Here is a 27,570-nt window from a genome sequence, read left to right as displayed (position 1 = left end):
GTTCCCCGTCACTCCGCTGTCGGGAGGCGTTGGCACTCGGGCTTCCTCTTTGTCCCCAAGTCTACCAAGAATCTGTACACTTGCAGCAAATGTGAACAAATATATTTAGATATATTTAAAAGAATTAAAAAAAAACATTTCACAAAACATTTGTTGCCATAGGAATTTTTTAAGCAATAAATGCCCACATCAAAATTTAAACATCGTTCAAAGTATGATCATCCGTACTAGTAAGTAATGCAACAAAGTATGTAAACAGTGAGATCCATTTCCCAGTCCCTGCAGGAGTCACTTCCTTCCTGGGGTGGAAGCCGTCCCAGACAGTGTCCAGGGACCAATTAAGAAACTGCTATTTTCAGAGCAACAAAAATAAAAGCTTTTATTTGTTCATTTGAATATAAAACAGGCGTTATCACAGATGTACAAAGCTTACCGGTGGTTTAACATACGAGAAGGTTACCGTCCTTTGCACATAAAAATTTTGTTTGAAACCGTGATTGGTTGAGTACATGGATTTCTCTAACCAGTCACACACTCTATGAAATAACGCTGCTAACATTCAACTGATAAAAGGGGCAGTTTCCCTTGGGTAAAGTGTCAAGCAGGATTAAATATACATAATAAACAAGCACCATGAGGAAGCCGCCCTGTTGGGTTAGGTCTGTGTTTCAATGTTCATTGTGTACCCTTCTTTGTGCAAGTTGATTACACGGTTTTGTCTGACTTCAAAAGCACAAGGTCACAAGACAAACATTGTTACATTCCCATGGATGATTTATCTACGGCACAATTTCTAATACAGAACAATCCTTCTTTATTGCTGAGTATTTCCTTCCTCTTGCACAAACGACCTTCGATCCCAGCCCCCAACCCTCTGGACCTCGACGCTAACATGAGAGATGACAGGACGTCCCTCACCACGTTCACGACCGCCCCTCCCCGCCTGCGAAGCTCATACTTGGAAGTGATAACCTGATTTGTTGTTTGCTTCCGACACCAGCTCGACCTCACGATTACCCTGTAGCTGTGTTTCCTAGTCAGTGTCTTACCTGACACCTTAAACCTCCTTCCCCTTAAACAAGGTGGGTGTGTGTAAGAAAAGGTCTTTTCCTGTGTGTGGTGGGGTTTTCCCCCCTTTAGGAAGCAGAAGACTGTAGGAATGTGTATCTGAAGCGTGTAGAGAAAGAGTCACACACAGTGATGAACTCAAATGATATTTAAAAAAATCAAACAATTTGTGGAGATGGAAGGATGCACCCCACATGCAGACAAATTTCTTAAAAAGCCACTTAAAATTTTTTAAAAACAGTTAGCCTTGGATCTTGGAAGTCAAACAAAACTCTCTTTGAGCAAAGGGCTTACTGCTGGCGCGTACAGCAAAGGCCGATGAAGACATCGCCTACGGTATAATGAAGAGAGACTAAGGTTTGCCCAGCAACAATCTTGGTCATGCATTTCTAGCAACGAGAGCCACTGCAGGGTCCTACTGGGGCAGTTACAAGAGAAACCACACTTGGACAGTGGATACCTCTTCTGGGCTGGACACAGAGGGGCCAACGTGATCGAGGAGCGCACAGATGAGACGCGGACACCGGAAGGCGTGTGAGGCGGCGGCGGCAGCGAGACGGAGATCAGCATCATCCACGGGAGGAGGAACGAAGACAGCCGGGGGCCTTCTCGCAGGAAAGCTCTCGCCGGCGCTCTGCGAGGGCTCCCGGCCGCTCAGGAGGGGTCCCTGCAGGTTCTGCTCGCGCCGGGCGGGGGAGCCGCACACAGCTGGCCGAGGGGACGGTCTCCTCTGCGAGTCTTTTCCCTTAAAGCTGCTCTGGACAGTCTGTGCACTCGGGACGACGGCCGGCCGTCGGAGGGAAGCGGCGCCACCGGGTGCGAACCGCCACGGAAGAGTGTCCTTTCCATGCCCAGGACCGGGAAGGGTGACGGGATAGAAGAACAAGGAACTCTGGTGGCTCAGGAACAGCGGCACTGTCCGCCTGCCTTCCCTGGTGCGCTCCGTGGCGCGGCCCGCCCCGCACAGACCGCTCACCGTCGCCCCCACGGCCAAGGGAAAATAGTGCACGTTTAGCCTCCGACTCCTTCCCCATCTCTGAGATGGCAGTAACTTCGCTTGCTGGTCTCTGGTTCTAGAAGACACAGGTAGACCGGGCTACAGGCAATCCGGGATTGCTCGTGTCGGCAGAGTGGGTGGGAGACAATCTCGCTTTGTCTACAGTACAGTGAGGGACACCATGCAAGTGACAGGTTCTGCATTTTAAACTTTAAAATCTCCTTTGTTCATTAGTGAATTTATATTTCATATATATATATTTGTTGTGATACTATCCACGCAAGATAATACAACACTTTTTTTATATTAGCAAACATTACAAGACTTTAATGTTCTTGAATGTTTTTCTCTTTTATACTTCTAAAGAGATCAAAATAAATTAAACGTTTTGTACATAATTACATGTGAAGTTAACTTATTTTATCTTTTTAGTTTAGTACAAAGATATCTGCAAGATAGTTGCCGAAATACACCTTATTTATAATTTCTTCTCACTCTATGCTAACTTCAAAGGCCGTATGTTAGCCTTTGTCTCTCCAGCACACTTCTGACAGAGAAAGCTGCTAAAATCTAATTGGAAGGTGCTATTTGGAAGGTTTTCTCGTACCTCAACAAACTTTCCTAAAAGGATGAAATCTAGCAATGGCTTAAATTAGTAACAAGGTCCATGTCATTAAGATTTTATGACACATTAAACAGAGAAAACAATTCTTTGTCACACTACATAAATTGTTTAAAAGAACCCATCTGGAGGGCAGAATATTTTTTTAATTGCTATTTTGGCTTAACAAAATACCACATTTACGAAGAAAGCACTTATTATTTAATAATTAAAAAAAAAAGAAAAGAAAGTTTTTGAAATGGGTTTTTCCAACAAACCGAAGGCAGTAATCCAAAGTCCTTCTGAGCAAGCTTCAGTGGTAAACGCACATTCCACATCTCACCCCCATGCCAATCAGGACTGCTGCGGAAAGTCTCACCACCGCGCCAACAAGGCTCCATTCCGGCGAATGTCGCCCCCGTGCCGGCAAACTTTAGTGACACGGAGAGAAACGGTTACTTCCCTAGGAGAGTCTGCGGGGCCAGAGATGACGCTACATGTTGTAGGCCACGTAGATGGGGTCCAGCTGGTCGGCCAAAAACCCGTCTCGCAGGTGCATGCGCTGCTTCTCCCCCCGGGAGTTGATGGGGATGACGCCGATGTCCACCACGACCACGACCCCCACCACCAGGTAGTGCTCCTCCAGGACCACGTTGGTCACCAAGGGCACCAGGTCCAAGGCTTCCTGCTCTGACCCATCAAGCTCAACCACGACCACCAACAAATTAGTCCAGGTGAACACCGCGCTGCAAGACAGAGAAAACCGTCGCTAGGCCGTGAGGCGTTTCTGTGACAACTGTGTTTGCTTCCCGAGAAGGCCCACCCGGTTCTTTCCTGACCTGCCCGTGCACTGACGGTCTCTCTGAGCCCGTGGCCCTTAGCTCGCTAAGTGGCCGTGCTCACTCCCGTGGGCAGCGTTTCCTAACGGCCGGCACTCACGGCGGCTGCCGTGCACGCAGGGGATCTCCGTGCCGGCAGCACCCTGACAGCTGTGGCCGTGGGACACGGGGTGCCGGGGCACCCCAGATGCCCCAGCATGTGCGCATGGGGCCCCTCAGGTGCAGTCCTGTCCTCGGGCATGGTCAGTGGAGAGCGGGCACAGGCTGCAGAGCAGCCAGGGCTATGGGGCCCATCCTGACCTCCCTCTGCCACAGCAGGAGGAGGACGTCAGGGGAGGGAGAGAAACACGGACCGCCGCCAGCTCTGTGTTCGGCTGACCATGGGCCCTGGTCGCGCTGGGGCAGATACCGCAGAGGTCAGCTGCAGACGGGGCAGGGGGGGGCGCCCAGCAGCGGACAGCCGCAGCACTCGGTCTGGGAGGGGTGTCCGGCAGTGGGAGGGGAACCGTGCGGGCGGAAGTTCCTCCAGAAGGTCAGCGACTCACCCAGAAGCCCTTTGTTTGGGATCTTTGAGTGGAGGGCGGCCCGGACGATTGGGTCTGGCCAGTGTGTGGGAGCCTAAGCCGCCTGCGGTTTCTAGGCTGGTCTGTAAACGGGTGGTTATAGGGCCTTAGTAGGCGATGCTCATGGAGCCCTCGGTCTACGGGCTGGTGGGGGCAGGGGAGGCCTGTCGGCGGCCGGGCTCCGGTGGCCTGTGCTGGGCCGCGGACGAGAAGGGTCCAGGGGGCAGCAAGTGTTTGGGAAACGCACTACTCTTCCCTACGACCGTATGGGTAGGTCTGGTCAGAAAAACACGCCCGTTTTGTTTAGTGTGACCCACACACACATCAGCGTGGCAGGGAAGTACTGAGGAACGGGTCCCCCAGGCGACTGCTTCTGCTGTCGGCCGCGACGCGTGCAGCTCAGCAACGGCCCTGCCAAGGTCCGTTCCCAGCATGTGCTGGTGCCGCGTTCCCGGACTAGGGCCCTTTATGACACTAAAATATTGCTCTGTGTGGCCCAAGTGAGCCCATACTGAGTTTGGGACATCACAGATTTTATACCAGAGCAGCCACCTGGGGTATAATTTTATTACAGCGTCTGACGCTTTCGACACAGTATCAAGAATCGGGTTTCTGCATTTGATGGAGGAGGGGGTTTGCCAGGGAGCTACGGGCTGGGCGGACGTCGTCCCCCGAGGGCCAGAGATGGCCGACCCTGGACACGACGGATGAGAAGGGGGGATCTGGCCTGGGTGAGGTCAGCTGGCCCGCGCCTCCATGAAACAGGCCCACGGAGGGATGCAGCGTCCGCCCTCGCCCTGGAGCGAGTCACTGGGGGTGCGCGGGAGGGGGAGCCCAGGTGGGGCAGGGGAGGCGAGAAGGAGCGGGGACAACAGGTTCAGTGGCGCAGGCTCCGATGGACGGGGCCCTGCGGGACGGGACTGGGTGCGCTTGTTGAGGCAAGGTGAGTGCGACGCCCCACACGCATCAGCTAGTGGGCCACGGGGCAGGAGGCCACGGCAGGGCTTAGAACACACCCCAGGGGGCGGCAGGGAGCCCCCGTCACAGACCCCGAAGGTGGAAACAGCCCTTTGCCACCAGAGGGAAATGCTTGGGGCAGGTAGAACAAGTGTGGGAGGCGGTCGCTGGCGCGTTGAGCTAGCGGCGCGGAGACAGAGCGAGCCCTGTGCTGTCCCTGCGCGCCTCTGTCTCCAGGAGTCCTGGCTCCCGTCCACATTCACGTGCACAGGCGGCTCCTGTAGCCCCGGGGGGAGAGGACAGTGCCTCGTCGGAAGCACGGGGCCGCGCGTGGGGTCGCCAGCGCACTGTCTCTTCCACGCGTTTGAGCTGCCGTCAACAGATACCGCCCCGTTATCAGCTCCCCAGGAGCAGTGAAGAACTCAGGCTCCTGTCCCCACCAGGAGGGACTGCTCGGGGGACATTCTGGCATGTGGCTCCCTTGGCAGCTGAGCCCGAGAGCACATGGGTCCCGGCAGCTCTGGGGTCGAGCAGACCAGTGAACCTACAGCAGAGGGCACGGAGTCGCTCTGCACCAGTGTCCTGCACCAGGGCCACCGTGCATGGGCCGTGAGGGCCCGCGAGGCCCCTAGGCCAGCCCCATGCAGCAGGAGGCAGGAAGCCGAGCTCTGGGACGGCGAGCCCCATGTGCCCGAGGGCCCTGCCTGCCTGGTGACTGGCCTCTGGTTGTACTCGGGCGGGTTCCCTTCTCCACAGCTCAGCCTTCTCCTGTGGGAACCGGTCACAGCTCCCAGGGGAACAGGCGTCCATGGGGTGCGCCCGTTTCAGGGCCCGCTTGTGTGTACACATCCGTCTGGCTCTCGGAAACAAAACTCAAACAGCGACCACCTGGCCTCCTGGGCCTTGCCCCGCAGGGGTCAGTACCGTGTCCTCCAGGGACGCGTGGGACACGGCCTGCGGGCCAACAGCACTCCCTTCCGGCCGAGCTCTTAATCCCAGAGCTAGTGGAGCACAAACCCTGCTTGCCCGCACGGGGCCCTGGGACGCCCGCCGTGCCCGCCGCACTCACCACTCCGTGACGCTCTTGTGGGCTCGGATGACCGAGGTCTCGATGTCGATCGGGTGGTACCGCATGCCCCGCAGCTCCATGGCCTCGTCCAGCGCGCCCACCACGTACAGGGCGTCGTGGCGCTCTGCGGGGGCGGGGAACGTGTGTGAGTCTCCGCACCACGCAGCTGCGTCGTGAGGACTGAAGGTTCAACCACCCGAGTCAGACACAGTGGCTGAGGAACGGGGTTGCTGAGCGCAGGCTGCTCGTCCCTTTCTCTCATGGGTCTGGGCCACCGGGACCACCGGGGTCCCCGGGGCACCAGCCTGGCCAGCCGTGCACCTTGGCACCACGGGGCCCTGTGCGCATCCAGCCCCAATTCTGCACACCAGGACACTGTCTCCTACTCCTCTGGGCCCCTCCGCCCCTTGGGTGCCGGCAGGCACTGCGCTCTCCCAGGGCCACAGGTCAGCACGCAGCACGGCCTGAACCAAAGCCCGTGCCCTCGGACGGCGTCCCATGAGGTCGGAGCTGCTAGAAACCCGGCTCCGAGTGGGACGAGTGCGCAGTCTCTGGTAACGCCCACGAACAGAGACCCCTTAGCTCACGCAATCCCTCATGCAAACCTTGGACAACGACAATGGGACGTCAGTCCATCTTCCCTTAAAGCTAAGCAGACCCCTTCGTCTTTAGGGTAGTAGGTGTATCAGGAAGAGTCTGAAGACGTGATTGGCAGACAGGAGACCCGGAGTCCAGGTCGGATGAGACGGAGACGTTGATTTGCTGTTTTCTACTACTGCGGCAGGTGTCCCACCTTTGGGGGGTCCCCGAAGTGAGGAAACCGCAGCAGTGCTGTCCCAGAGCCCCCGAGTCTGGCAGGATGGGGCCAGTCCCACCTCCTGGGGGTCCGGATCGCCACGGCCCGGACTCACTTGGGACGTCACAGGAATCCCAGAGACCGCGCTCAAATAAAACAGTCTATGATTTTCCCCAATTGCTGATGTGATGCCAAAATATTTTTGTGTTTTCCCCTAAATACATGCCAGTTCGGCCAGGTTCAAGCCCGGAGGACCACAGCGGCGCTGGCAGCTCAGGCTTCCCCGGCGCGAGGCCTTTGCATTTCACCTTCCAGAACTCTCCTGCCCAGCACCAGCCCCACTCGGGGGAGAGGGCAGCAGCCTCCACCCGCCTGCCCAAGGCCTGAGTGCCCCCCTACCTCCCTTTCCTGACAAGCCAGGCCCGGGACAGCCCCCGCGGCCGCTGTCCAGCCTGGGTCCCGGGCGGCCCTCAGTGGGACGGGGCGGCTGCCCGGTGGGCGAGGGGTCTGTCTGCTGCATGGGGCAGCGTCCTGGCTCCTGTCCCTGGTTTAAACCTGTCCTTGGCTCCAGGACAGCGCAGAGTCTGGGACATGTGGCTTCAGCGTGTGGACTCACGCTGGCCCTCTGCTCCTTCCCGCTCGGCTGCATTCCCGCTGCTGGGCAGCACACAGCGTGCTCTGGGGCTGCGGCCCGGCCTCTCCACTCACCGCCCGGGCTCTGGGCAGCACACAGCGTGCTCTGGGGCTGCGGCCCGGCCTCTCCACTCACCGCCCGGGCTCTGGGCAGCACACAGCGTGCTCTGGGGCTGCGGCCCGGCCTCTCCACTCACCGCCCGGGCTCTGGGCAGCACACAGCATGCTCTGGGGCCGCAGCCGGCCTCTCCACTCACCGCCCAGGCTCGTACCTCCGTTTGCGTCCGTGAGCTCCGTCCTCCGCAGGAACCCCAAGTAGCCCGTCCGCGCCCAGACCGTCTGCGTGTCTCCAAAACTTAACCTTGAGTTGAAGTGGTCTGACTGGAGGGACTCGTCTCCGTAAATGGTGAAGTAGCCACTGGCGTTGTGGGCGCTGTGAACCCAGATCTGTGAAGGAAGCGACAGAGCCGGGGCTCGCCTGGGGGCTCGCCCGGGGGGTCTGCAGGAGCCTGACGCGGATGCTACCGCTTCTCCTGGACAAGAGCCACTAATCAAACAGTGACGCTGTCTGTCTGCCTCCCGAGGAGCCTGTGAAAACGCCTGGAGGGTTTTTAAAGTGAGCGCATCAAATGTGTCTGCCACCGGGCCCCCGCTGCCAACCGGGCGCCTGCATCAGCAGGGACAGAAGCGACACGGCCCATGGGCAGATCGAACCCCGCCCGGCTGTCCTGCGCACAGTCTTCTCAGTAAGACACAGCCCCGGGCAGAAAGCAATAGCGAGGGGCTCGCTCAGGCGCCCAGGGCGGCGCCGTCCTCCTGTCTCATCGGGAAAAGCATCCTCGAATGCGGCTCCGGTGCAGTTCCGTCACCTCCGCTCTGATCTCGCCTGTGACCGGGAATGTGCCGTCACCTCCGCTCTGATCTCGCCTGTGACCGGGAATGTGCAGTGAGGGCCCAAGCCCAGCCTCAGAGAAACGGAGCTGGGCAGCGCCCGACACTCACGCCGCCCTTTATACACAGGCACCGGCCTCCGGGAGAGGCGTCCCCTGAAGGGTCCCGAGCCACGAGGTCACCGGAGTGTCCCGTGCACAGTGGAGCGACCGGACCCTTGTCTGCGTGACGGGGCAATGACCAGTCCCACAGCACATCATGGCCTCCCGTCGCCGCACTCCCCGAGCCGCACTGTCCACTCCCCGTCCTCACTCACCTCACAGCCGCACGCGTTCCTCTCCCTCCCCTCCCCCTGCGCACCTCCTGCCCTGTGCCAACTGCCAGCTGGCTCCCTGTCTGCTGAGCGTGGGGGTTTCTCATGGGGTGTCAGCGCCTACGGGGCAGGTGACCCCGCAGCCGGGAGAGGGGCTGCCCGGGGCACACGCGGGCTCGGTCTCGGAGAGAGCGGGAGGGAAGGAGGGGGAGGGAAGGAGGGGAGGGAAGGAGGGGAGGGAAGGAGCGGGAGGGAAGGAGGGTGTTTGCACTGGGCCGCGATGTCCCCTCCGTTCTCCATGGCTGGCCACGCTGGGCGGGCGCTGGGCGGGTGGCAGGTCGGCGGGGAAATGTCTCGTGGTGAACGTGAGCGAGCGGAAGGGCTTCCGACCACGGAAAACACCCGTCGTTCCGAACCCGCTTGCTACGGACACGGAACCGTAGGACTCGTGGCCGTGGCCGTGGCCGTGGCCGTGGCCGTGGGCTCCGTGCGCACTGCTCCATCCCCTCCGATGAATTCTCGGCAGCACCGGCCGGGCCACGGGAAACGCGAGCCTCGGCGTGAGCAACCTCAGCCCACGCTGTCTCTCCTCCCCAGCTCTTCCAAGAGAAGATCCCCTCTCGAACTCAACTTGCACAACCCCTCGAAGCAGTAAAGCTCATTTCCCGTCACTTCCCGGCCAGTCCGATCACACGCATGGTGGCTTAGCGGTGGGAGGCGTTTGCTGGTGTCAGCAGGGCGGAAAGCGGAGAGCAGGAGGGCAGACCCGCTCATCCGCACACCCCACACCTCACCGGGGGGGCCCATGTCCTGCTTCCCCGGGGGACACCCCGCGGCTCACTTCTCCCGGGGGCAACTAGTAACTCACCTCACCCAGGTGGGAGTCACCCAACGGTCCTTTTGTTTCTGGATTCGCAATTATGATCCGAACCCCTGGAAGGATCTATGTGGGAAAGGACATTCTGGTCAGTGGACACAGAGGTACGGGCTGTGCACCAGCTGACCTGACCTTGACCTTGCCTTCAGGGTTAGAAAGTACTATGGCTTTCAATCAAAATCCCGTACCGCAGCATGACGTAATCACCACGCGGCCATTGCGTCTTACCGCATTTGTTACTACGGTGACGGAGCCTGTGTTAATGTGACCTTAAAATCAAGCATCTGAATGAAAACAGGACAAACGGTGTGACTCAGCTCGCAGGACCTTGGCAGGCCTCTCGGTTGACTCTCCACGTACGCTCAACACTGCGTGATGTCAGGGGACGCCAGCGTGGAGGCAGGCCTGCGGCCGGCCCGGAGGCAAGCACATCACGGGTCAGGTTCTCAGAGACCCATGTGCCCTGAAAGTGCAGGAGGGTGCGGCGCAGCGCCACAGAGGGACGGTGGCAGAGCTGGCGCGTCCCGCGTGTTCTGACCTGAAGGCCCGTCCTGCTCTCGCTCTCGGTGACGCTTCAGCACCCTCCGGCACTCAGGGTCTTGTGTCCGAATGTTTGTGTCAAGCATTTCCTTCTCAGCGGAAGTTTGGAAACATTTCAAATTTCACTAAAACCACATGCATACGGCAGCACAAGCTGGTTCTGCCAATTTAGAGACTGCCCGTGTGCAGCTAACGGGAGACACTGAGATCCGGCAAAACGTCGGTGGTGAGCGTCCTGTCCTGTCCCGTTCCTGTCCCTTCAGTCTGACGTGAGACATGACAGCTCTGGCCCCTTCGTCCCGCTAACGGCTGGCTTAGGGCGGGCAAGCCCGGCATCCTCCCCTGGGAACTCTCAGTGGAGCTCATGTAGACGAAGATTATAAAAGGTCCAGAAGCGACATAAGGCACTCCTGGAATTACGCCACATGGAGGACAGTCCGGACACCGGGGCCAAAACCAGGAAAAGGTCTTCACTTACCATAGATACAGGTCCTGCCCTCTAACCCACATAAAAAACACACCCACTGTGACAGGAACTACACTGTCCCCTGACCGCCCCTTTTCGTTCACTTCCATGGCAATCGGTCCTGGCTTTTTTCCCCCAGGCCCAGAACATTCAGAACTAATGCTGCGTTTCCAACTGTCCTTCAGCCAGTGTGACTGTGTGACCCGATTCTGGCCAGGGGTATCAAAGTGGGTGTGAGGCGGCTTAGGAGCCTTGCTGAGCTCTGGACCTGCAGTTTCCTTTTCCTGCTGCTTCTGCTGCTGCTGGAATGTGCAAGTGATGGCTGGAGCCGCAGCAGGCACTTCCAACCCTGAGGCACCCTTGGGAACGGAATCCGTGCAAACTCGAGTAAGACAGAAGGGGGCAAGGACTCTGGAGTTTTCATGATTTCTTTTACGTGAGAGAAAAAAAAAAATCACCTAACTTGTTTAAAACACTGTTGTTGGAGTTTCTGGACTCATGGCCAAACCCAGTTCTGAAATACTACATTTAAGAAAGCTTTTTGGAGAAAATATTCTAGAAGATGGATTTCTTGAAATGTCAAAGCCCACACATGCTGAGCCCGAGACTTCGGCAGAAATCCATCTTTCTTCCGTCAGCACTTACTTTTCCCGATTCCATGAGGGGCAGGCTGTGAGGAGAGCCTCTTTCCACCAAGCGGACTCTGCAAACAGAGAGAGAAGGTGTGATGACGTGCGTGCCGGGAGCCGACGACGCCCGTCCTCCAGTCGGCACCTGCTCAGGGCCGGGCGGGGGAACGTTTGGTCGGCTGGCGAGCACCGTCCAATGCAAAGACAGCTCAGAAACCAAAGAAGAAGTGGTCCAGCAGCAAACGGCTGCTGGGCTCTGGTGGGGAGACGGAGACACGGCACAGGCCACAGAGAGGCCGCGCCCCAGCCACCAAGTCTGCACAACAGCTGGGAAAATGACTCTGCACCCAGAGGACGCGGGACTGAGCGCAGCACTTGCAGAAAAGGACAGGGCAACGTCACGCCGCGGCGCTGAACCCAGGGCCGGTTGTGGGGACCGCGCTGCCCAGGGCTGAGGCGACAGGAGGCCCCAGTCGGTGACTGCAGGAGTCTGACGCCAGAGTGTCTGGGCCCCAGGGGGAACAGGACCGGCCAACTCAGAGAGCAAAGACGTCTTTCAGAAAAGAAACTCTTTTCCATTAAAACAATACTTAATGGCGATTTAGTCTAAAGAACTGTGGGCGGGGGTGCCTGGGTGGCTCAGTGGGTTAAGCCTCTGCCTTCAGCTCAGGTCATGATCTCAGGGTCCTGGGATCAAGCCCCGCATCGGGCTCCCTGCTCGGTGAGGAGCCTGCTTCCTCCTCTCTCTGCCTGCCGTTCCCCCTGCTCATGCTCTCTCTCTAACAAGTAAGAAAATCTTAAAAACAACAACAAAGAACCACAGACAACGCTGGTGTGACCCCAGCCCGAGCTGGCTAAATCCTTCCCACCGTTTTCTTAAGTGCCTGGTCCCTCTCTGCCCCCGTCCGGTGGGCTGCGACGCTGTTCACTCATCTAAAGGGCAGTTGTTCTTGCAGGAGAGGGAGGCACAGCAGAACGTGGCCAGACACTGTGGAGCGGAGTTGGGAGCACAGAGCGGGGGGATGTCGTGTGTCTCCACGCCAGGGAGAAGGGGGGCTCGGCACGCCTGCCCCTGCCCCCACACCATCAGGGAGACCCTCCTCCTAACTCGCAAGTACCCCAGAGACAGAGGGGGCCGGGGGAGAGGCACCGGGGCACCGCAGGAGGAAACCTGGTGGCAGTGGGCAGGCCGGGTGTGGTGCCTTCTGCTGCCGCAGGTGGAAGGAGCCGGCGTGGGGTGAGTGGGGCTGAGTCGTGGGGCTGGGGGCAGGAAGGAGGGGGGACACCTTCTCTTCGGCAGCCCTGGGGAGGGAAGCGAGGGCCAGACCGGAGCCGGCAGTGACCCGGTGAGGCGGAAAACTCAGCATTCCAATTTGGGATCTGACGGGAACTGCTCAGATCTCTGGTGGTTGTCTTAGGGGAGACCTAAGTGGGAGATGAGGAGTCATCCGAGAAAACCAGCCTGGACCTCAGGCACAGTTCTGGAATACGCCGTCAGGCCCAGTGACATTACCGTCCAAAGCTAGCGCTCGGTGCAGTCATCCAGAACTGCGGGACACAGACCCTCCTCCGGCCCAGGTAGGCCGCGCCAGGACTCAGGGCTGCCTTCGCAACAGCACTGACGGCCCGGGGGCCGGCCTCGCTGCAGCGCACAGCAGACAGACGCGCCGCTCTCATGGGGTCGGGAGTCCAGGCCTTGGTGCCAAGTGAGCGCCAGGTGACGTGGGCGCGCCTGTGTCCGGCAGCTCGCTGCCCAACAGTGGCGTCTGGACAGCAGTAGTTTGCTGCACATGGAGAAAGAAAGCTACGGGGTCAACAGACGCACCCCAGTCTCTGTGGGAGCAGGGCTGCTGTCCAGGGTCCACAGCTGGCCATACCCAGGGCAGGTGCCCCCCAAGGCCAGGAGTCAGGCTCGGGAACACGGCTCTGACCCAAAGAGGAGGGCCATCTCAGACACACGTCTGCTCTGCCCCTGTGCACGCACAGCCGTCGCTGCTTCAGGCCGTCGGAAAGCCCTGCCGGGCACATTGGATGGCCGCAGCAGCTCTGCCCACTGCATCAGGACCGTGAGGACGTGGGAGAGGACAACCTGGTGTCAAGGGTGGAACTAGAACACAAAGGGCAAAGTCCCCGGACTGGCCTCGGGGGCTCAGGACCTGCTCCCCGTCCCTGCAGGCTTCTACCCGGGCCTGGGCCTGGCCAGTCGGAGGGGACAGCACCAGGGCAGGCTCTCCTCCCGCGAGCGGAGCTCCTGGCCCCACACACACGTCAGCCTCCTCTGCCCTCGTCCTGCTCGAAGGGACTACTTATGCCCCGTCCTTCCCTGTCTGATGCAAAAGGAGGGACCTCGTCCCACACGTGGAGTCAGAGGCTCTTTCGCAAGTTTCTCCTCCGGCCAGTATGGAAACGGCGTTCTGTGTCCGGGCCCCGTGGGAGCAGGGACAGGGTGCCGGCATCGCTCACGAACCAGCCATTAATGCCACGTAAGACGGCCCTCCGTCCACATGGGAGGGGGGCATCCAGAGACTGGACGACAGGGGACCAAACCCAGCCCAGCCCCCCGGGACCAGCAGGCAGCGCCGCCTCCTGAACATGCTGCGACCTGCGTGTGCAACACGCGCGGGAAGGGACGGTTTTCTGCGCACGCAGAGATGAAGGCAGACCCGCGGCGAGCTAGGAGGGCGGCCTGTGTGGGTGCAGCCCGGCTCAGTCTCCGGCCCCCTCGGCGCGGGAGGGCGCCGCTCACGAGGCCGGCTGGCGTCGGGTCGGAGGAGCCCCGCGTGCCCGTGGGCCCCTGCCTGCTGCCCGTGGCTGTGGGGCCGCCGTGGGCACTGCCTCTCCCAGGGGTCTGGAAGGTGACAGCCGCACAGCAGACACGCGAGGGGCTGTGTGGACAGGCTGTCTACCAGCAAGCGGCCTGGCTCCCTCCACAGCGACGCAGGCGGAGAAAGTGGTCCTGTCTCCTAAGAGAGCCCAGACCGAGCCCACAGCGGAGACCCTCTCGGGGGGATTCTGACGGACGCGGCAGAGTCTCCGGGCGCGACGCAGCCACCGACCGACCCGCCGGCCCGGGACGCGGATGTCCTGCCGGTGCCCTTGCTGCCCTCACGGCCGTCCCGGTGCACCGAGCCGGCTCCCGAGGGGCGCGAGCCCCTTTCCCAACCAACGCGGGTTCTCAGCAGCTCACGAGCTCGCTCGGGGCACTGGTGGCTCACGTCCCCTCTAACCTGGCCGGGCCGCGGGAGGGGAGGAGCCCTGCTCTTCGCTGACCTTCCCAAGCTCAAGAACAAAGCCGGGGCTCCCCAAACCACGGTTTTCTGTCTAGTCTTTCTTAACGATGCGACGCTCAGGCTTCCACCAGAAGAGATTATAAGGAAGACGGTGAACGTGGGGCCGGCTTATGATCCCGATGAAACCCCACCTTGTGCTCTGAACTTGGACCGTTTTGGCCCTGACCTGAGCTCTGCCCTGCCAGGCTGCAGCTGTCCGCGTGACACAGGGTCGCTGCCGCAAGACATCGCTTGCAATGGGTCCTCCTCAGGACCTCCTCCGGCCTCGGGGGGTGCCCTGGGGGGGCCGCCACAGCCTCCCGAGTTCCCCCACACTCGCCCCTTCCTCATCTGCCATGGATCTGTGGACCACGACTCCTGCCCCGGGCCAGGCCCACCAACGCTGCCCCACGCAGCTGGCCACCTGCGGACCAAGCGCGACATCACACCACCTGCCCCGGGGCTGCCAGGAGCGTCCGGACAGGGTCCCCGTTCCTGCCCGTCACGCTGCTGCCCAGCTCGGGTTGCCTGGTGGCCGCCGTGACCTGGAAAGTGAGCACCGTCTGCACCTTCAATTGCCACAACCCGTTCGGCTACGGCCGACGCAGAGGAGGGACAGGACGCAGCGTCGTCGCCGGGGAAAACGCGTGGCTCTGCGCCTGCCCCCGTGCCATGGACGTGCTACCAGAAAGCCCAGGGCTTTCACAGAACATCCTTCCAGCGTCTGAAGCAGCTACGAGACTGAACGGAACATGACACCCTCGGCACGAGTTTTTTAAAGTTCCAGAAGACGGCGGGTGGGAGGGGTCCCTAACGATGGGGGATGGGTGCTCCGGGAAGTGGGGCCCCGCTGCTGGGGCCGTGGCCGAGTCTGGTCCTCAGCCTCCCGGAAGCCGAGGCGGAGGGAGGAACAGGAGACCCGTTTTACTGTGCGGGTTTGGCTGGTTAATAGCCTGCGGCAGCCTGTGCGGCTGGTGAAGTGCATCCGAGGACGGGGATGCCGCGGTCATACCCGCGGCAGGGGCGACGCCGCGGCACACACCAAAGGCCGTGGTGCTCTAAGGGAAGCTCAGCCCCCGGGTCAGCCCCTGATGACAGCAAAGGGTTCCAGCCCCCCCCCGCAGCCTGGGGGTCCCGGAAGCCCCAACCTGGCAGAAGTCACCCCAAAACGAGGGACAGCGGGCAGGACAGAGGAGCACGCTTACAGCCTAGAGCCACCGTCCGAGTACCTACGTGTGACCGCGGCCTCTCCTCCCGCAAAATCACAAGCCTGGCGTGCTCCTGCCCCGGCAGCCCTCCTGACGTCCGGATTGTGCTCGTCTCCCCTCAGGCTGAAGGAGCCCTGCGGCCCCTTCTCCCTGCTGGTGTCTGTCTGTGCACCCTCGACGGGGCGTGGGTCCGGCCCCGTGTCCATTCCTAAGGTTTTGATGCAAACTCATTCAAATTAAATTTAGGGAAAATGTCTGTTTTTCAGACATCTAGACTTTTCCTTTTAACTAGTAGCATTTATTTTTGGGATAGTTTTATTTTATTTTTTAAGGTTTTGTTTATTTGAGACCATGAACGAGAGACGTGCACGTGAGTAGTGGGGAGGGGCAGAGGCAGAGGGAGAGGCAGGCTCCCCGCCGAGCAAGGAGCCCAAAAGGGGTCTCTATCCCACAACCCCGAGATCATGACCTGAGCCGAAGGCAGAGGCTTCATCGACGGAGCCCCCAGGTGCCCCAGGCCAGTCTCAGATTCACAAAAAACCCGAATGCCCAGGGTGGCCCCGCCAGGCTCCCAGTGATAACCGCAGTCCTGGACACAGAGGTGCGCGCGGCAGGGAACAGACGTCCGCTCCCACTAAGGAACCAGCCGCATCGACACTTTTCTGTCACCTCGAGTGCATGAGTCATCGTATTTGCCAATGACCTTCTCCTGCACCCCACGGGGTATCCAGCTCCCACGTCTCTGTAGCCCCCCCGGGCCGGTGCAGCCACTCACAACTTCCATTTTAATGCCCGTAATAGCCATGCGGAGCCAGGCGGGCTGGTCTGTGGGACCATCTGGTGTCTCTCCCGGGGGGACGGAGGTTGTGCGTTTGGCGAGGAAGACCACGGAGGTGAAGCCCTTCTTACCACGTCCGGCCGAGGGCACATACTCAACACAACGTACCCCTCTGTGCTGGCCCGACCTCTCTCCCAAAAGAATGTCCATCAGGTGTCTCCCTTAGTGTGACCCCTGCCCCTGTCCACACCCCGGCTGGGGCTGGCGGCGTCCTCCGAGGACGTCAAAGAGCCTCTATGGAGACGTCCAGCGGAGCCCGTGCCGGGCGCACAGGGCGGTGTGGAGTGCCCCGCAGGGTGTTCTGGTGTTTGCTTCTACCTACCCTGTTCCCTTCTACGTGGGTGCGCATCTGCCCCAGACAGCGGGCGTTGGGTCTGCTACCTCCCAGCAGACGGTCCCACTAGGGCACACCTCCCTTCCCTTCCTGAGAACAGAAAGGCCTGCAGAACAGTGTCTGGACTTGATACGTTATGAGCGTCATTTCCTGGAAATGTCTCTGAAAGTAATTTCAAAATTATAGAAAACTTGCAAAAATGAAAGGAGTGCAAAGAACCTTCTATCATCCCTTCGTCAGGATTACACACACACACACACACACACACAGGTGTGTGTGTCTTTCTGAAGGCGAGGGGGGGACGCCGCTTCCAATGGACCTTCTGCTGCTCAGTAGTCCATCACGTCCTCCGAGGGGGGCGACTCTCACACACAGTCACAGCACGACCGTCCACAACAAGAGCACCGATCTGAGCCCCGACTGCAGCCCCGTCCATCAGCCCAGCGCCGGCCGCGCGGCATCTCCCCACGCCGAGGACCCGCCGAGCACCAGGGCTTGCGGCTGGCTGTCCCGTGTCTTTAGCTTCCATTACTGGGGAACATTCCCAGAGCTTTTCTGACTTTATGAAATCGGCGTTTAAACAAAAAATGCAGCCCTTGCCTTTTAAAAATATCCCTCAGGGGCCCCTGGGCAGCCCAGTCAGGTAAGCGCCCAGTTCTTGACCTCAGTCTGGGTCTTGATCTCAGGCTGTGAGTTCAAGCCCCACACCGGGTTCCATGCCCAGCTGGAGTCTACGTAAAGAAATCAATAAAAAGTAAAAATAAAAATATAATTGGTAATCATTTAACTCAAAATTGGGTCAAGACTGAACACAAAAGTTAGAAGTATAAGAACATTCTGAGAAAACAGGGCAGAAGCTTAACGTCAGATTTGGCAAAAACAACAACAACAACAAAACAACAACCAAAAAAACCACAAAAAAAATCCCCAAACCCTGCACTAGGACAGCAACGCACAGGCAGCCAAAGGGGCAAACACGGGATCCCACCACAACAAAGACCCGTGCCCTCGGCGACCTCAACAGAGCGAAAGGGCATCCGTGGGAGGGGAGAACACGGCAAGTTTCCTTGGCGAGACCCAAGAAGGGGCTGCGACCCCACACACAGAAGGACGCCCACCACTCAAAAATACACCAATCTGATGAGAAACCGGCAAAGGACTCGAACCGACACTTACTTCTTCGAGAGAGTTCTGTGCACGGCCAGCAAGCCCAGAGGATGCCCAGCAGCACTGACCACCGGGAGTTCACATCAAAACCACCATCAAGTCCCACGGATGCCCTCATACCCGTCAGGGCGGCTGAAATCAGCCGCACGAGAAACCCCGGGTGCGGGTGAGGATGCGGAGAAACGGGACGCGAGCCGGGGCAGCCGCTCCGGAGAACGGCCTGGAGGGTCCTCAAGAAGTTGAACATGGAGCTGCCCTCTGGCGCAGCCCCGTACCGGCCTGTTCACAGCCGCCGCTTACACGGTCAGGGACAGGTGGTGCAGGAGGAGGTCACACGTCGCTTCAACACGCAGACCATGAGTAAATCCCGTGACGCAGAAGCCACGCTGTCCTTCCGTGGTGCCTGCCACGCTCCGAGCCCGGGGTCCCCTGTGCCCGCCCCAGGCTGCGGTCAGGCCCACGTCTGAGCACGCGGCCTCTCTTCCTCCACAAACAGACTCCCCCCGAAATAAGTTTATTTAAGCAAAGAGATGCTTCCCTTCAGGGGAAAAGTCTCTAGGACTCCTTTCTTCTAAAATCACTCTCCCTTTCCAATGCGGGATGGGCCTCCACGGGACAGCCACCCGGGCCAGGATCAGCTGCCGGCCCTTGGCTTCGCTCAGGTCCTACAATCCCACGGGCTTCCCAGGGTGTCATGGTGGTACGGAGTGTGTTAACGGCGGGAGCAGAGAAACTGGCCAGGACACAGACAGCGGAGCTGAACACACGACAGGAAGAAAGCGGGTTTCACAGACTGGTACCTTCCATCACCTTCTCCCTGTGTCCACCCGAACGCACTGTGGGCCATTTACTCACAAGCCACGAGGTGCGTGTGCGCGACAGCAGGTGAGGAGGGAGAGAACAAGAAAGGGGGCCTTTCCAGTGGCTCGGCTGGTCCGAGGGGGCTCTGCTCCGCCTGGCCGACGCCCCAGCCCAAGGCAGGGGTCTGCTGTCCTCTCCTTCTCCAGGCCTGCGTGCCGCCCCACACAAGAGGGCTCCTCAAGGCCTTACCCTGCACCGCGGAACCCCGCAAAGGCGGCAGGATCGCACTTGACGCACAGTGTGCCCAGGAAGGGCTCTCATCGCTCTGGCCACGTGTGCCCGTCTCACAGCGAGAAATCAGGGACCGTGTCCACCTTCCTCTGGAAAGATCAGTGCACAGGGCGGCAATCTGCAGTGGGGACCCCCCCCCCGGGAACCTGCAGGGCATGAACGAGATCTCTCTGTCAGAGGAGACACGGCACTTGTGACACGGTGGCTGCGAGAACGCGGCGGACGTCTGATCTCGGGGTAGCGGCCGGACTAGCAAACAGAAGTACAGGGCGCTCGGTTAAATGTGAATTTCAGATCAACAGGGACACTTTTCAAAGCACACGTTCACCCAGCGTTTCTGGACAGATTTGTGCTAGAGGAGTGATGCCGCTTGTGTCTGAAACTCAGAGTGAGCCGGCCGTCCCGTCGTTCATCTGTCGCTCCAAGTCAGAGGACCCCGTAGAGGCCTTCGGGGTAAGAGTTAATGAATAAACCAGTGGGGCAAAACCTATCCCGTCAATACATTATTTTTTATTTAAATTTGATCTTTGCTGAAAAAGATTGCAGAACAACTTCTCAGAAGAAGCGAAAACATTCTAGGGAAGGAACCCTTAATCAAAAGCCCGCAGATGTCTGAAGTGTGGAAAGAACTCACAAACCGCACCCGAGCATTCAGAACCCGGTGGGGAAGCGTGTCGGCCGGAACGAGGGGCGGGCCCTGGCAGTCTGCTCTGGACACCCTCGTGCAGGGGACGGGGGCCAGGCCGGTGGGTTCAGAGACGTGGCTTGAGGTCCCACGGCCAGCTGGTGGTGAGCTGTGACCCGTGCCTGGACCAGCCCCCTGGAGCTCTCCCTCCTCTGGTGGGACAGCAGGTGTCAGAATGAGGTGCAAAGATCAGAAACGGGTGATGGTTTAAAAGGTGTGTGGTCTCTAAGGGATGCTGTGCTGGGTGGGGGGAGTCCAGAAAGCATCGAGGGGAAGAGCTCGTCCTCAGTGTGGGGCTGGGAGCCTGAACCTGCCTCCCGCACCCGGCCGGGACCTCGCAGACACGGCTCCAGGGCTCCCCACCTGCACAGCCAGCGCGGAACCTCTGACAGGCTGGCTACGCTGGGCTGCATTCTAAGGGGGAGCAACACAGAAAGGGGGCTCCTGTCTGTGTGTGAAGCTACCGACCCGGGCAAGAGTCTTACAGGGACGAGGGGCTGGAAATTCAGCCCCAAATTAACACGTTGCAAAATAGGACTCTCCCTTTTTATTCCACTTTTTCCATCGATAAAGTCATCTGATTTTCGAGGACACTCCTGAAGAACTATTTAAGGAATGCACAAAACCCACAGTGCTCGGGGCACCTGGGTGGCTCAGTGGGTTGAGCCTCTGCCTTTGGCTCAGGTCATGATCTCAGGGTCCTGGGATCGAGTCCCGCATGGGGCTCTCGGCTCAGCGGGGAGCCTGCTTCCTCCCTCTCTCTCTGCCTGCCTCTCCGTCTACTTGTGATCTCTCTCTGTAAAATAAATAAATAAAATCTTTAAAAAAATAAAAGCCCCACAGCGCTCCAGCCCGGATCTAGGCCTCTGTGATGAGGCAGTCGCCGTTCAGCCGGCCAAGCGCCGAGCCGTCAGGCCGGGGGAAGGAAAAGCAGGTCTGTAAGTCTGTGCACCAGGAAGCAGGGCTGTAAGTCTGTGCACCAGGAAGCAGGTCTGTAAGTCTGTGCACCAGGAAGCAGCTCTGTAAGTACATGCCCCAGGGACGCATCTACAGAAGCGATACATCGTTCAGACGTGTTACACGACTGAATCATCACCATGCTTCCAAGAGTAGGTCCTCCTGTCTCTCCGGTCAGACAGGGGTGCTCGGGCTCCGCGGAGCAGAACCCAGGAGTGCGCAGTCGGTGTCTCATCAAACGCCAGGGAGACGACGATGCTCACGGCAGCCAGAACTGGGGTCAGCTCCGTCCACACGGGTCCTGGGCAACGGAGGCGACCGGCCCCCCGCCGCATGCCTCCCGGTGGCTGTCGAGGAGCGCGTGACCGGAAACCAGCGACCGATCCAATAATCAGTGCGGCTCCCCACCCTCCCATCAGCTTCTGCTAAGACCCTAATGCTGGTCACGCACACACCGAAAGCCGGCCGAGAGCGGGTCCTCTTCTGCGGTTCTGTGTTCACCTGGGCCCCCTCCTGCCCTGCACAAAATTGTGAGTCTCACAACGCACTTGGACACTCACTTCCCTCGGGGTCTCCGTCTCAGTTAACCGCTGACCGGGACTGAATGGACTATCCCTGCTTTTCGGAGACGCAGCGCCTCAGGTTAGGAGGAGTGAGGAAGCTGGAGAAAGCTTTACACTAACATTGTGTCCACAAGATTTAACTCCTAAAACTATTTCCTTCAACGCTGGACATTTTTTTCTTTCCCATCTCAAGTCTGCAAACTCCAAGTGCTCAAGGAAAGATCGAACTGGAAGAGACGGAGAGACCATGAATTCATCTTAAATGAACGTATTAGAGAGAGTATCTTTAAAAAGTCACGGTCACTTTCAAGCATCCCCAAACCATTTCACCCTCTCCCCCTCATGCACAGTGAGGCTACGTCCACTCCGGCAGCAGGACAGTCAGTCCCTTGCTCCGTGAGGCCAACACGTTCTCCACAGTGACCTGCCGTAAACAGAGGACCAAATCCCAACACTGGGTCACAGGAGACAAGAGGCAGAAAGTCACGTAGAAACCAAGTCAATTTGGGGAACTATTTGGTCACAGGCTTCCACAACGAGGCTCTCCTCCGTCCCGTGTGTGCACGTGAGCACACACCATCTCTTTAGGGAAGCTGGGCGTACACAAGGACAAGGTAGCCCTCTCCAGGTGATTAGCTCATAATTAAGCAGGTGCCCTGGTGTCCTGTGACTGTACCAAAGCAGCGGGAACAGTGACCATCCCATCGCTGAATCTCAGTGGGTCTGACCTCAGCACAACAGCTTCATTTTTTCCCCACAAACATGACAAGATAGAAAGTCAATATTTGCAAAGGCTCCCCTGTTTCACCTGCACCCCCACAGGAACCTGGAGCCCAGCGAGCTCCCTCCTGCCCCGGGTCACGCTGGTGCCGTGGGAGGGGAAGCTTCAACCCCACTCCCTCACAGCCCCTCACAACCCCACTGCCCTCACAACATCTCCAGGGCCCTGGAGGGCGGCTGTATCGTGCCCGTTCTGGGCACAGGGAGACTGAGGTCACAGAGCCTGCCCAGATCTGAACTCTGATCGGCTGGACCCACAGCCTCTCCGTCCCAGTAGCTGTTGCTAAGACACTTCTGGGTTACGTGCTGACGAAGGTCAGTGCTGAAGTAAGTGGTCTTCTCTCTGGGAAACGCACAGGGTAGATAGTGGAATGGAACTCAACGGAACTGGGCTTGAAAGCAGGAGGACTTCACAGACTCGGGGTGCTACGGACAGTGGAGAGGACCCTGGGGTACTACTCCCAGCTCGGGGAGGGGGTGGGAGCTCCGGCCTCCAGGGGCAGGGGCCTCACGGGTGAGGGGAAGAGCCGGGGAGGTTTTCGTGAGCGGCGTGTCGGCCAGCGCGCTGGCCTGACCTAGCCGGGAAGGCCCATCACAGCGGGGGACGGCAGTGGACGACACAGGACACAAGAGCTCGGGCTCCTGGCCACTGACGCTCTGGGGACAGACCACACTAGAGGAGCAGAGGAACCTCCCTCAGCTCTCGGCCTCCCCCGTCCCCCGCCTGCAGGAGGCGAGAATGGAAATCAGCTGCGCCGGAGCGCGGGTCGGCCGTGCAGGCCCGTGCAGGCGGCTTTCTTGGGGGAGGCCCGGCCAGGGCGGACGCGGCTGTCTCCCTGCCCTGCCCACCCGCAGGGCCCTCGTCACTCGTCCACATGGCCAGTGACCGTGACAACCAGCAGCCGCCGGTGATGCATGACTGACAGCAACTCCGAGCTCCCCCGGTGCTTCTATTTCTGCCCCCGTGACCTCGTCAGGGAGCACACACCTCGGGACGAGGGCGTCCCTTCGGAGGCTTGCGGACCTCGATGACGGGAGACGCGGGAGGTCGCCGTGAGCGCGCCGCGTCTCAGGCCCTGGGTCCCGCCAGCGTGGACGCTCTGCCACGCCGCCCTGTGCCCCGCCGCACCCTCTTGGCGGGAAGAACTGCCCCCCGGGACGTCCGCAGGGTTAGTCCCAGAGACCCGAGACCGTGCTGCCTCCGCTTTCCGTTCGAGCCCTCCGTCCCCACCGTCTGACCATCCCCAACGCTCCAGGACGCACGTGACACACGGGGCTCGGACGGGCGTCCACGGCTCCTCCTGAGTCACAGGACCCGTGTTCTTCCGCGCGCCCTCACGGAGCCTGCGTGTCCCGCGTGTGGGGCTGGACCGCAAACGACCGCACAAATGCTACCCCAGCAGGGATTGGGGGGCGACTGCTCAGCTTCGGAATCATAAAGGTCTGATATTGTACCGTTTCCAAGTACCTTCTGCAGGAGGTAAAGCCTAGAAGTCCCACCTGGAAATGCCGATGACCCTGCAACAAGTTACTTGAACTCTTCGAAGCCAAATGTTGCCACGGAAGAGTATCCGAGGGAGGGTGCGGCCGGGAGTGGACCTGGGGCACGGTGCTGCCCGTGTCTGCCCTGGGCCTCTCGGATGGGCGTCTAGCTCGGGGCTCGAACCCTGACTCCTCTTGCACAGCAGCATCTAAAACAAGGCCCACAGGGACCAGGCAGGCCTCATGCGGGACACGTTAGGGGAAGGCAGGTGGCCCTCTCGTCTCAGCATTTGGACCATCCGTGTGCGGCTGACGCCCTTCCCACAGCACAGCTTCGGGGTACCTCCGGTGTCCGTCTCTGGGACGCCAGCATACCACCCCCCCAGACTGTGCTCAACAGACACGGCCTGACGTCCACGGGGCCCGAGAGCCCTGCTGGGGATGCCCACTGTGACTGGGAGGGGGGGTACTCCCGGCCTGGAGGGTGTGTGCACGGCCGCCTGGACCGCTCCTCAACCTCCACAACCCCGCTCCCCCACACACGGACGCGGGTCATCGGGGGAATGCCGGGCCACTCGCTCCGTTGGGCAAGGCTCCCCGTCCACTAACGGTGATCGCTAACTCCCTCGTCCCCTCGCTCAACAGCGTGACGACCCACGGGTGTCGGCGGCTGAGCGGAGGATGAGGCATGCGGTGTCTGGCCATCACAGTGCCTTCACCAGGCACCTGCGAGTCCTTTCTAGGAGACCCCCATATGCAGATCCATGCTGCAGGGTCCCAGCCCAGGAACAACCATGAGCCGGCATCGCCGCAGTCACTCAGTGTGGGGCCTCGGGCATCCAGGGACGTCCTCCTGGTGGGGGCGGAAGTTCCTGGCAAGGGTGTCACCTTGCTTGTTCCTCCGCCTCCTTCCCCCGCTTGAGGAAAACGGACAAACGCTCATAGGCTCACCTTTCGTTTTTGCTCAAGGCGGCTTGGGGAGCTGCACAGAAGGTGACTTCACCCGTGTTTTAATTTTTTATGGAAACACCTTCACACAAAATTTCAATTCCCGTAAAGAAATGTGGGCAGACCGCGTTGGGCTCCCTCGCTCCCTCTCCCACGGCCCCTGCTCGAGTTCCCTCTCTAGGTGTCTGTCAAATGAATAAATAAAATATTAAAAAGAAAAGAAAAGAAAAGAAATGTAGGCAGAGTGCTGGCAGCTTTAAAAGGTGCCACACGGTGCTCAGGCTTCTGGACAGACCGTCAGAGAGGCAACTGCGGTCACCCTGCCCGGTCTGCGGCGGTCTTAGCGCACAGTGGACTGCCCCAGCGGGAACCACACGGAGGTGGAGCGGGCACAGTTCAAGCCGAGTGGCGCGGCTCTCCTGCTTGATCCACCGGCAACGTGCGCACCGCAGAGAGACGCTGCGCTCCTTCCCTCGCTAGACGGCCCCTGCACGCCGGGCAGCCAAGAAAGAAACCCCCAAGCGCACTGTACCTGTCGTGTCTCAGAGCTCGCATATCAACATAGACGGTGGTTGGGTCAGGTCCCGAGGTCCCCTGCAAGCAAGGACACAGCGCGGTTAACTCACGTTTGTGGGGAGCCCTCTGGGTCTGTGCTTCCTAGTAGTTAGCGAGAATTTCTTTGGTAAAATCGCAAACCGAGCAAAAACTAAAAAGCACTAGACCCACACCTCTCCAAGATACCCGTTCGTTTCTAGTTTGGTAACCTCTGCTCTGAAAGGAGGGTCTTAGTCGGACTGTGTCGGATTTCCACAGGGCTGGACTCTCCACCTAGCTACAAACATCAGAAGGAAAAGAGGCTCTGCGTGTTGCCAAATAGAAAAAGGCTGAAGCTGCCGAGACGTCGGCTAGCAGGCTGTCGAGGACAGGGCGCTCCGCTCCTGAGAAGCTCCTACTACACGCATCCCAAAAGGTGTGCTTCTAGAGGTCAAGATACTGAAGCAGAGCATGGAACGCGGACTGACAGCTCGAGAAGGAAGAGGTAAGAGATAGTTATCTTGTTCTGTTTAGCTCTGCCTCTGCCTTGGCATTCCTCCAGCCGAGGGAGGTTATTTTCGTCCGGGACACGGGTTGGGGAGGTGGTGCACGGATCAACAGTGCAGTCCCCGGGAGAGCTCCGTGACCAAGCTACCGAACACGGGGGGCAGAGGTCTGGTCTTGGCAGCACAAATCCCTTCAAAACCTGCTGGGTTGACTTCTGACCAGTGACTTCCCGCCAGCCCCGTGCACTGCGACTGCAGCTACATTAGAACCGACAAGTGGAGCCGTTTCTCGGGATTATTCAGGAGAGGATCTTAATCTTGTGTCATGAGAGACTAAGCTAAACACGGCTTCCCCGGGCCGGCCGCGTGCTCAGCATCCCGGCCGCCGGTCTCCAGCCGCGAGCACAGAGCGCCGTCAGCCTCCGCGTGCAAGGTCACGCCCCGTGTTACGCAGAGAACGTTCTCTCCCAGCGACGGCTACTCACGGAGCTGTGTGACCGACCAGCGCCGCGGGCAGCACTGGTCCGAGTTTCTGAGTAACGGAAAGCACGTAACCACAGGCGGCCAGTTAAGAAGTAAACAAATTGGAAAACAGGTCACCAAACGTGGGACATGAAGTCAAACGGACAGGACCCCAGACAGGCAGAGACCAGCAACAGGAGCGTGTGTCCCGAGCCTGCGACGTCCGAGGAGGTCTGAGAGCGCCCGTCCGTCCGCGGCCCGCGCCCGAGCCAGGCTCCGCCCTCGGCTTCTAGTGCGTCCCAGTGCCGGAGGCTGACGAGGCGGTGCCGGGTAGGGGCACTGGTGTGGACGAAGAGGAGGGTCCCCTAGCTGCTCGGCCCGCTTCCACCACCTGTGGGCTACGGCGGCAGGGGCAGGACGAGAAGAAAGGAGAGACCACCGGACCAGCGGAATCACAGACACGCAAACGAAACAACCCAACAGTTACGATGGGAGGAGGAAGAGGCGGAGGGGGCGGGGGAGGGAGAATGCAAAAAGCAGGAACAAAGTGAAAAGAAGACCAAAGCCAACGTCAAGCATGGAAATCGTTAAAATCAATCACGGTACCATTAACGGCTAAAAAAATCACAAAACTTAGATGTCAACAAACCCACAGAGCAACAGAGGGGAGCACCAGAAGACGGTCTCAGGCCAACCGACCCGAGTCACCGTTCACCACGCAGGGCCGGTGGTAGCACCCGGTATTTGGATTGCGGGAGGCGCGTGGGTCCTTTTCCTTCCGGAAGGGAGGAGGGGCGCGGATTTGACGGGCAGACTGGTGACGGTCCCTCTCTGCAATCAACTCCTCTGGCGCGCACGTGTTTCGACGAGGGGTGCCGCCGACATGCGGACTGGTCCCGAGAAGCCAGGGCAGGAACGGACACAGGTTTTCTCTTCCGTGCGATGTTCCTGTAACATTGTGTTTGTCTCGCTCACGTCACCGTGAGAATGCAGAATTGACACAGGAGACCCAAAACAGGAGTGAGTCAGCTGCTCCCGTCACCACAGGGCGTCTGGTCAACAGTGGGCTCTTGGTAGGGTTTCCGGGGCGTCAGAAATTCTTTCTGTGTGGATTTTCCACCGTGTGGGGCTGGCGCCCGAAGCCCCGCATGGTCCTGGTCTGCTGCAGCTCCAGGGCTCCGAGGACCATCGTGACGGGCAGCCGGATGTGCTCCCGGCTGAGTTGGGATGCCGGCCCCGCCCCGGCACGAGAGAACCGATAAGAGATGCCCAGGTCGGACGGAGGCACGAAGGAACGGGCTCGCACACGGGCCAGGCCCGCTGTCACAGCCGGAGCTCCCCCTCCTGAGCGTGTGCCAGAGTCGGCCCCACCACGACGCTTCCTCCTGGTTTGTTCTCCGGTTCCGTGGTTTTGGGGCCCCTCCACCCCACTTAACATCACTGACATGACTGCGGAGGAAACCTTGCGGGACCCATGCAGGGCCGTGGAGCGTGTGGGTTTCCCCA

General features: G+C 59.5%; 1 protein-coding gene across 2 annotated transcripts in view; it reads right to left on the bottom strand.

The window, feature by feature from the left end:
* Positions 1-92: 92 nt before the first annotated feature.
* Positions 93-27,570, bottom strand: part of DIP2C (disco interacting protein 2 homolog C) — a 347,914-nt gene continuing 320,436 nt past the window's right edge. For both annotated transcript variants that reach the window (XM_082739775.1, XM_082739776.1), the window contains 6 exons: positions 25,095-25,156; positions 11,256-11,313; positions 9,596-9,670; positions 7,796-7,970; positions 6,095-6,218; positions 93-3,412 (listed from right to left, as the gene is read on the bottom strand). In XM_082739775.1, coding sequence (XP_082595901.1) covers positions 3,160-3,412; positions 6,095-6,218; positions 7,796-7,970; positions 9,596-9,670; positions 11,256-11,313; positions 25,095-25,156 — 747 coding nt within the window. In that variant the 3' untranslated portion in view covers positions 93-3,159. The remainder of the gene's footprint in view (positions 3,413-6,094; positions 6,219-7,795; positions 7,971-9,595; positions 9,671-11,255; positions 11,314-25,094; positions 25,157-27,570) is intronic.

The sequence above is a fragment of the Mustela nivalis genome (genome assembly GCF_964662115.1).
Source record: "Mustela nivalis genome assembly, chromosome: 7".
Classification (NCBI taxonomy): domain Eukaryota; kingdom Metazoa; phylum Chordata; class Mammalia; order Carnivora; family Mustelidae; genus Mustela; species Mustela nivalis.
This window is presented reverse-complemented; position numbering and strand designations above follow the sequence as displayed.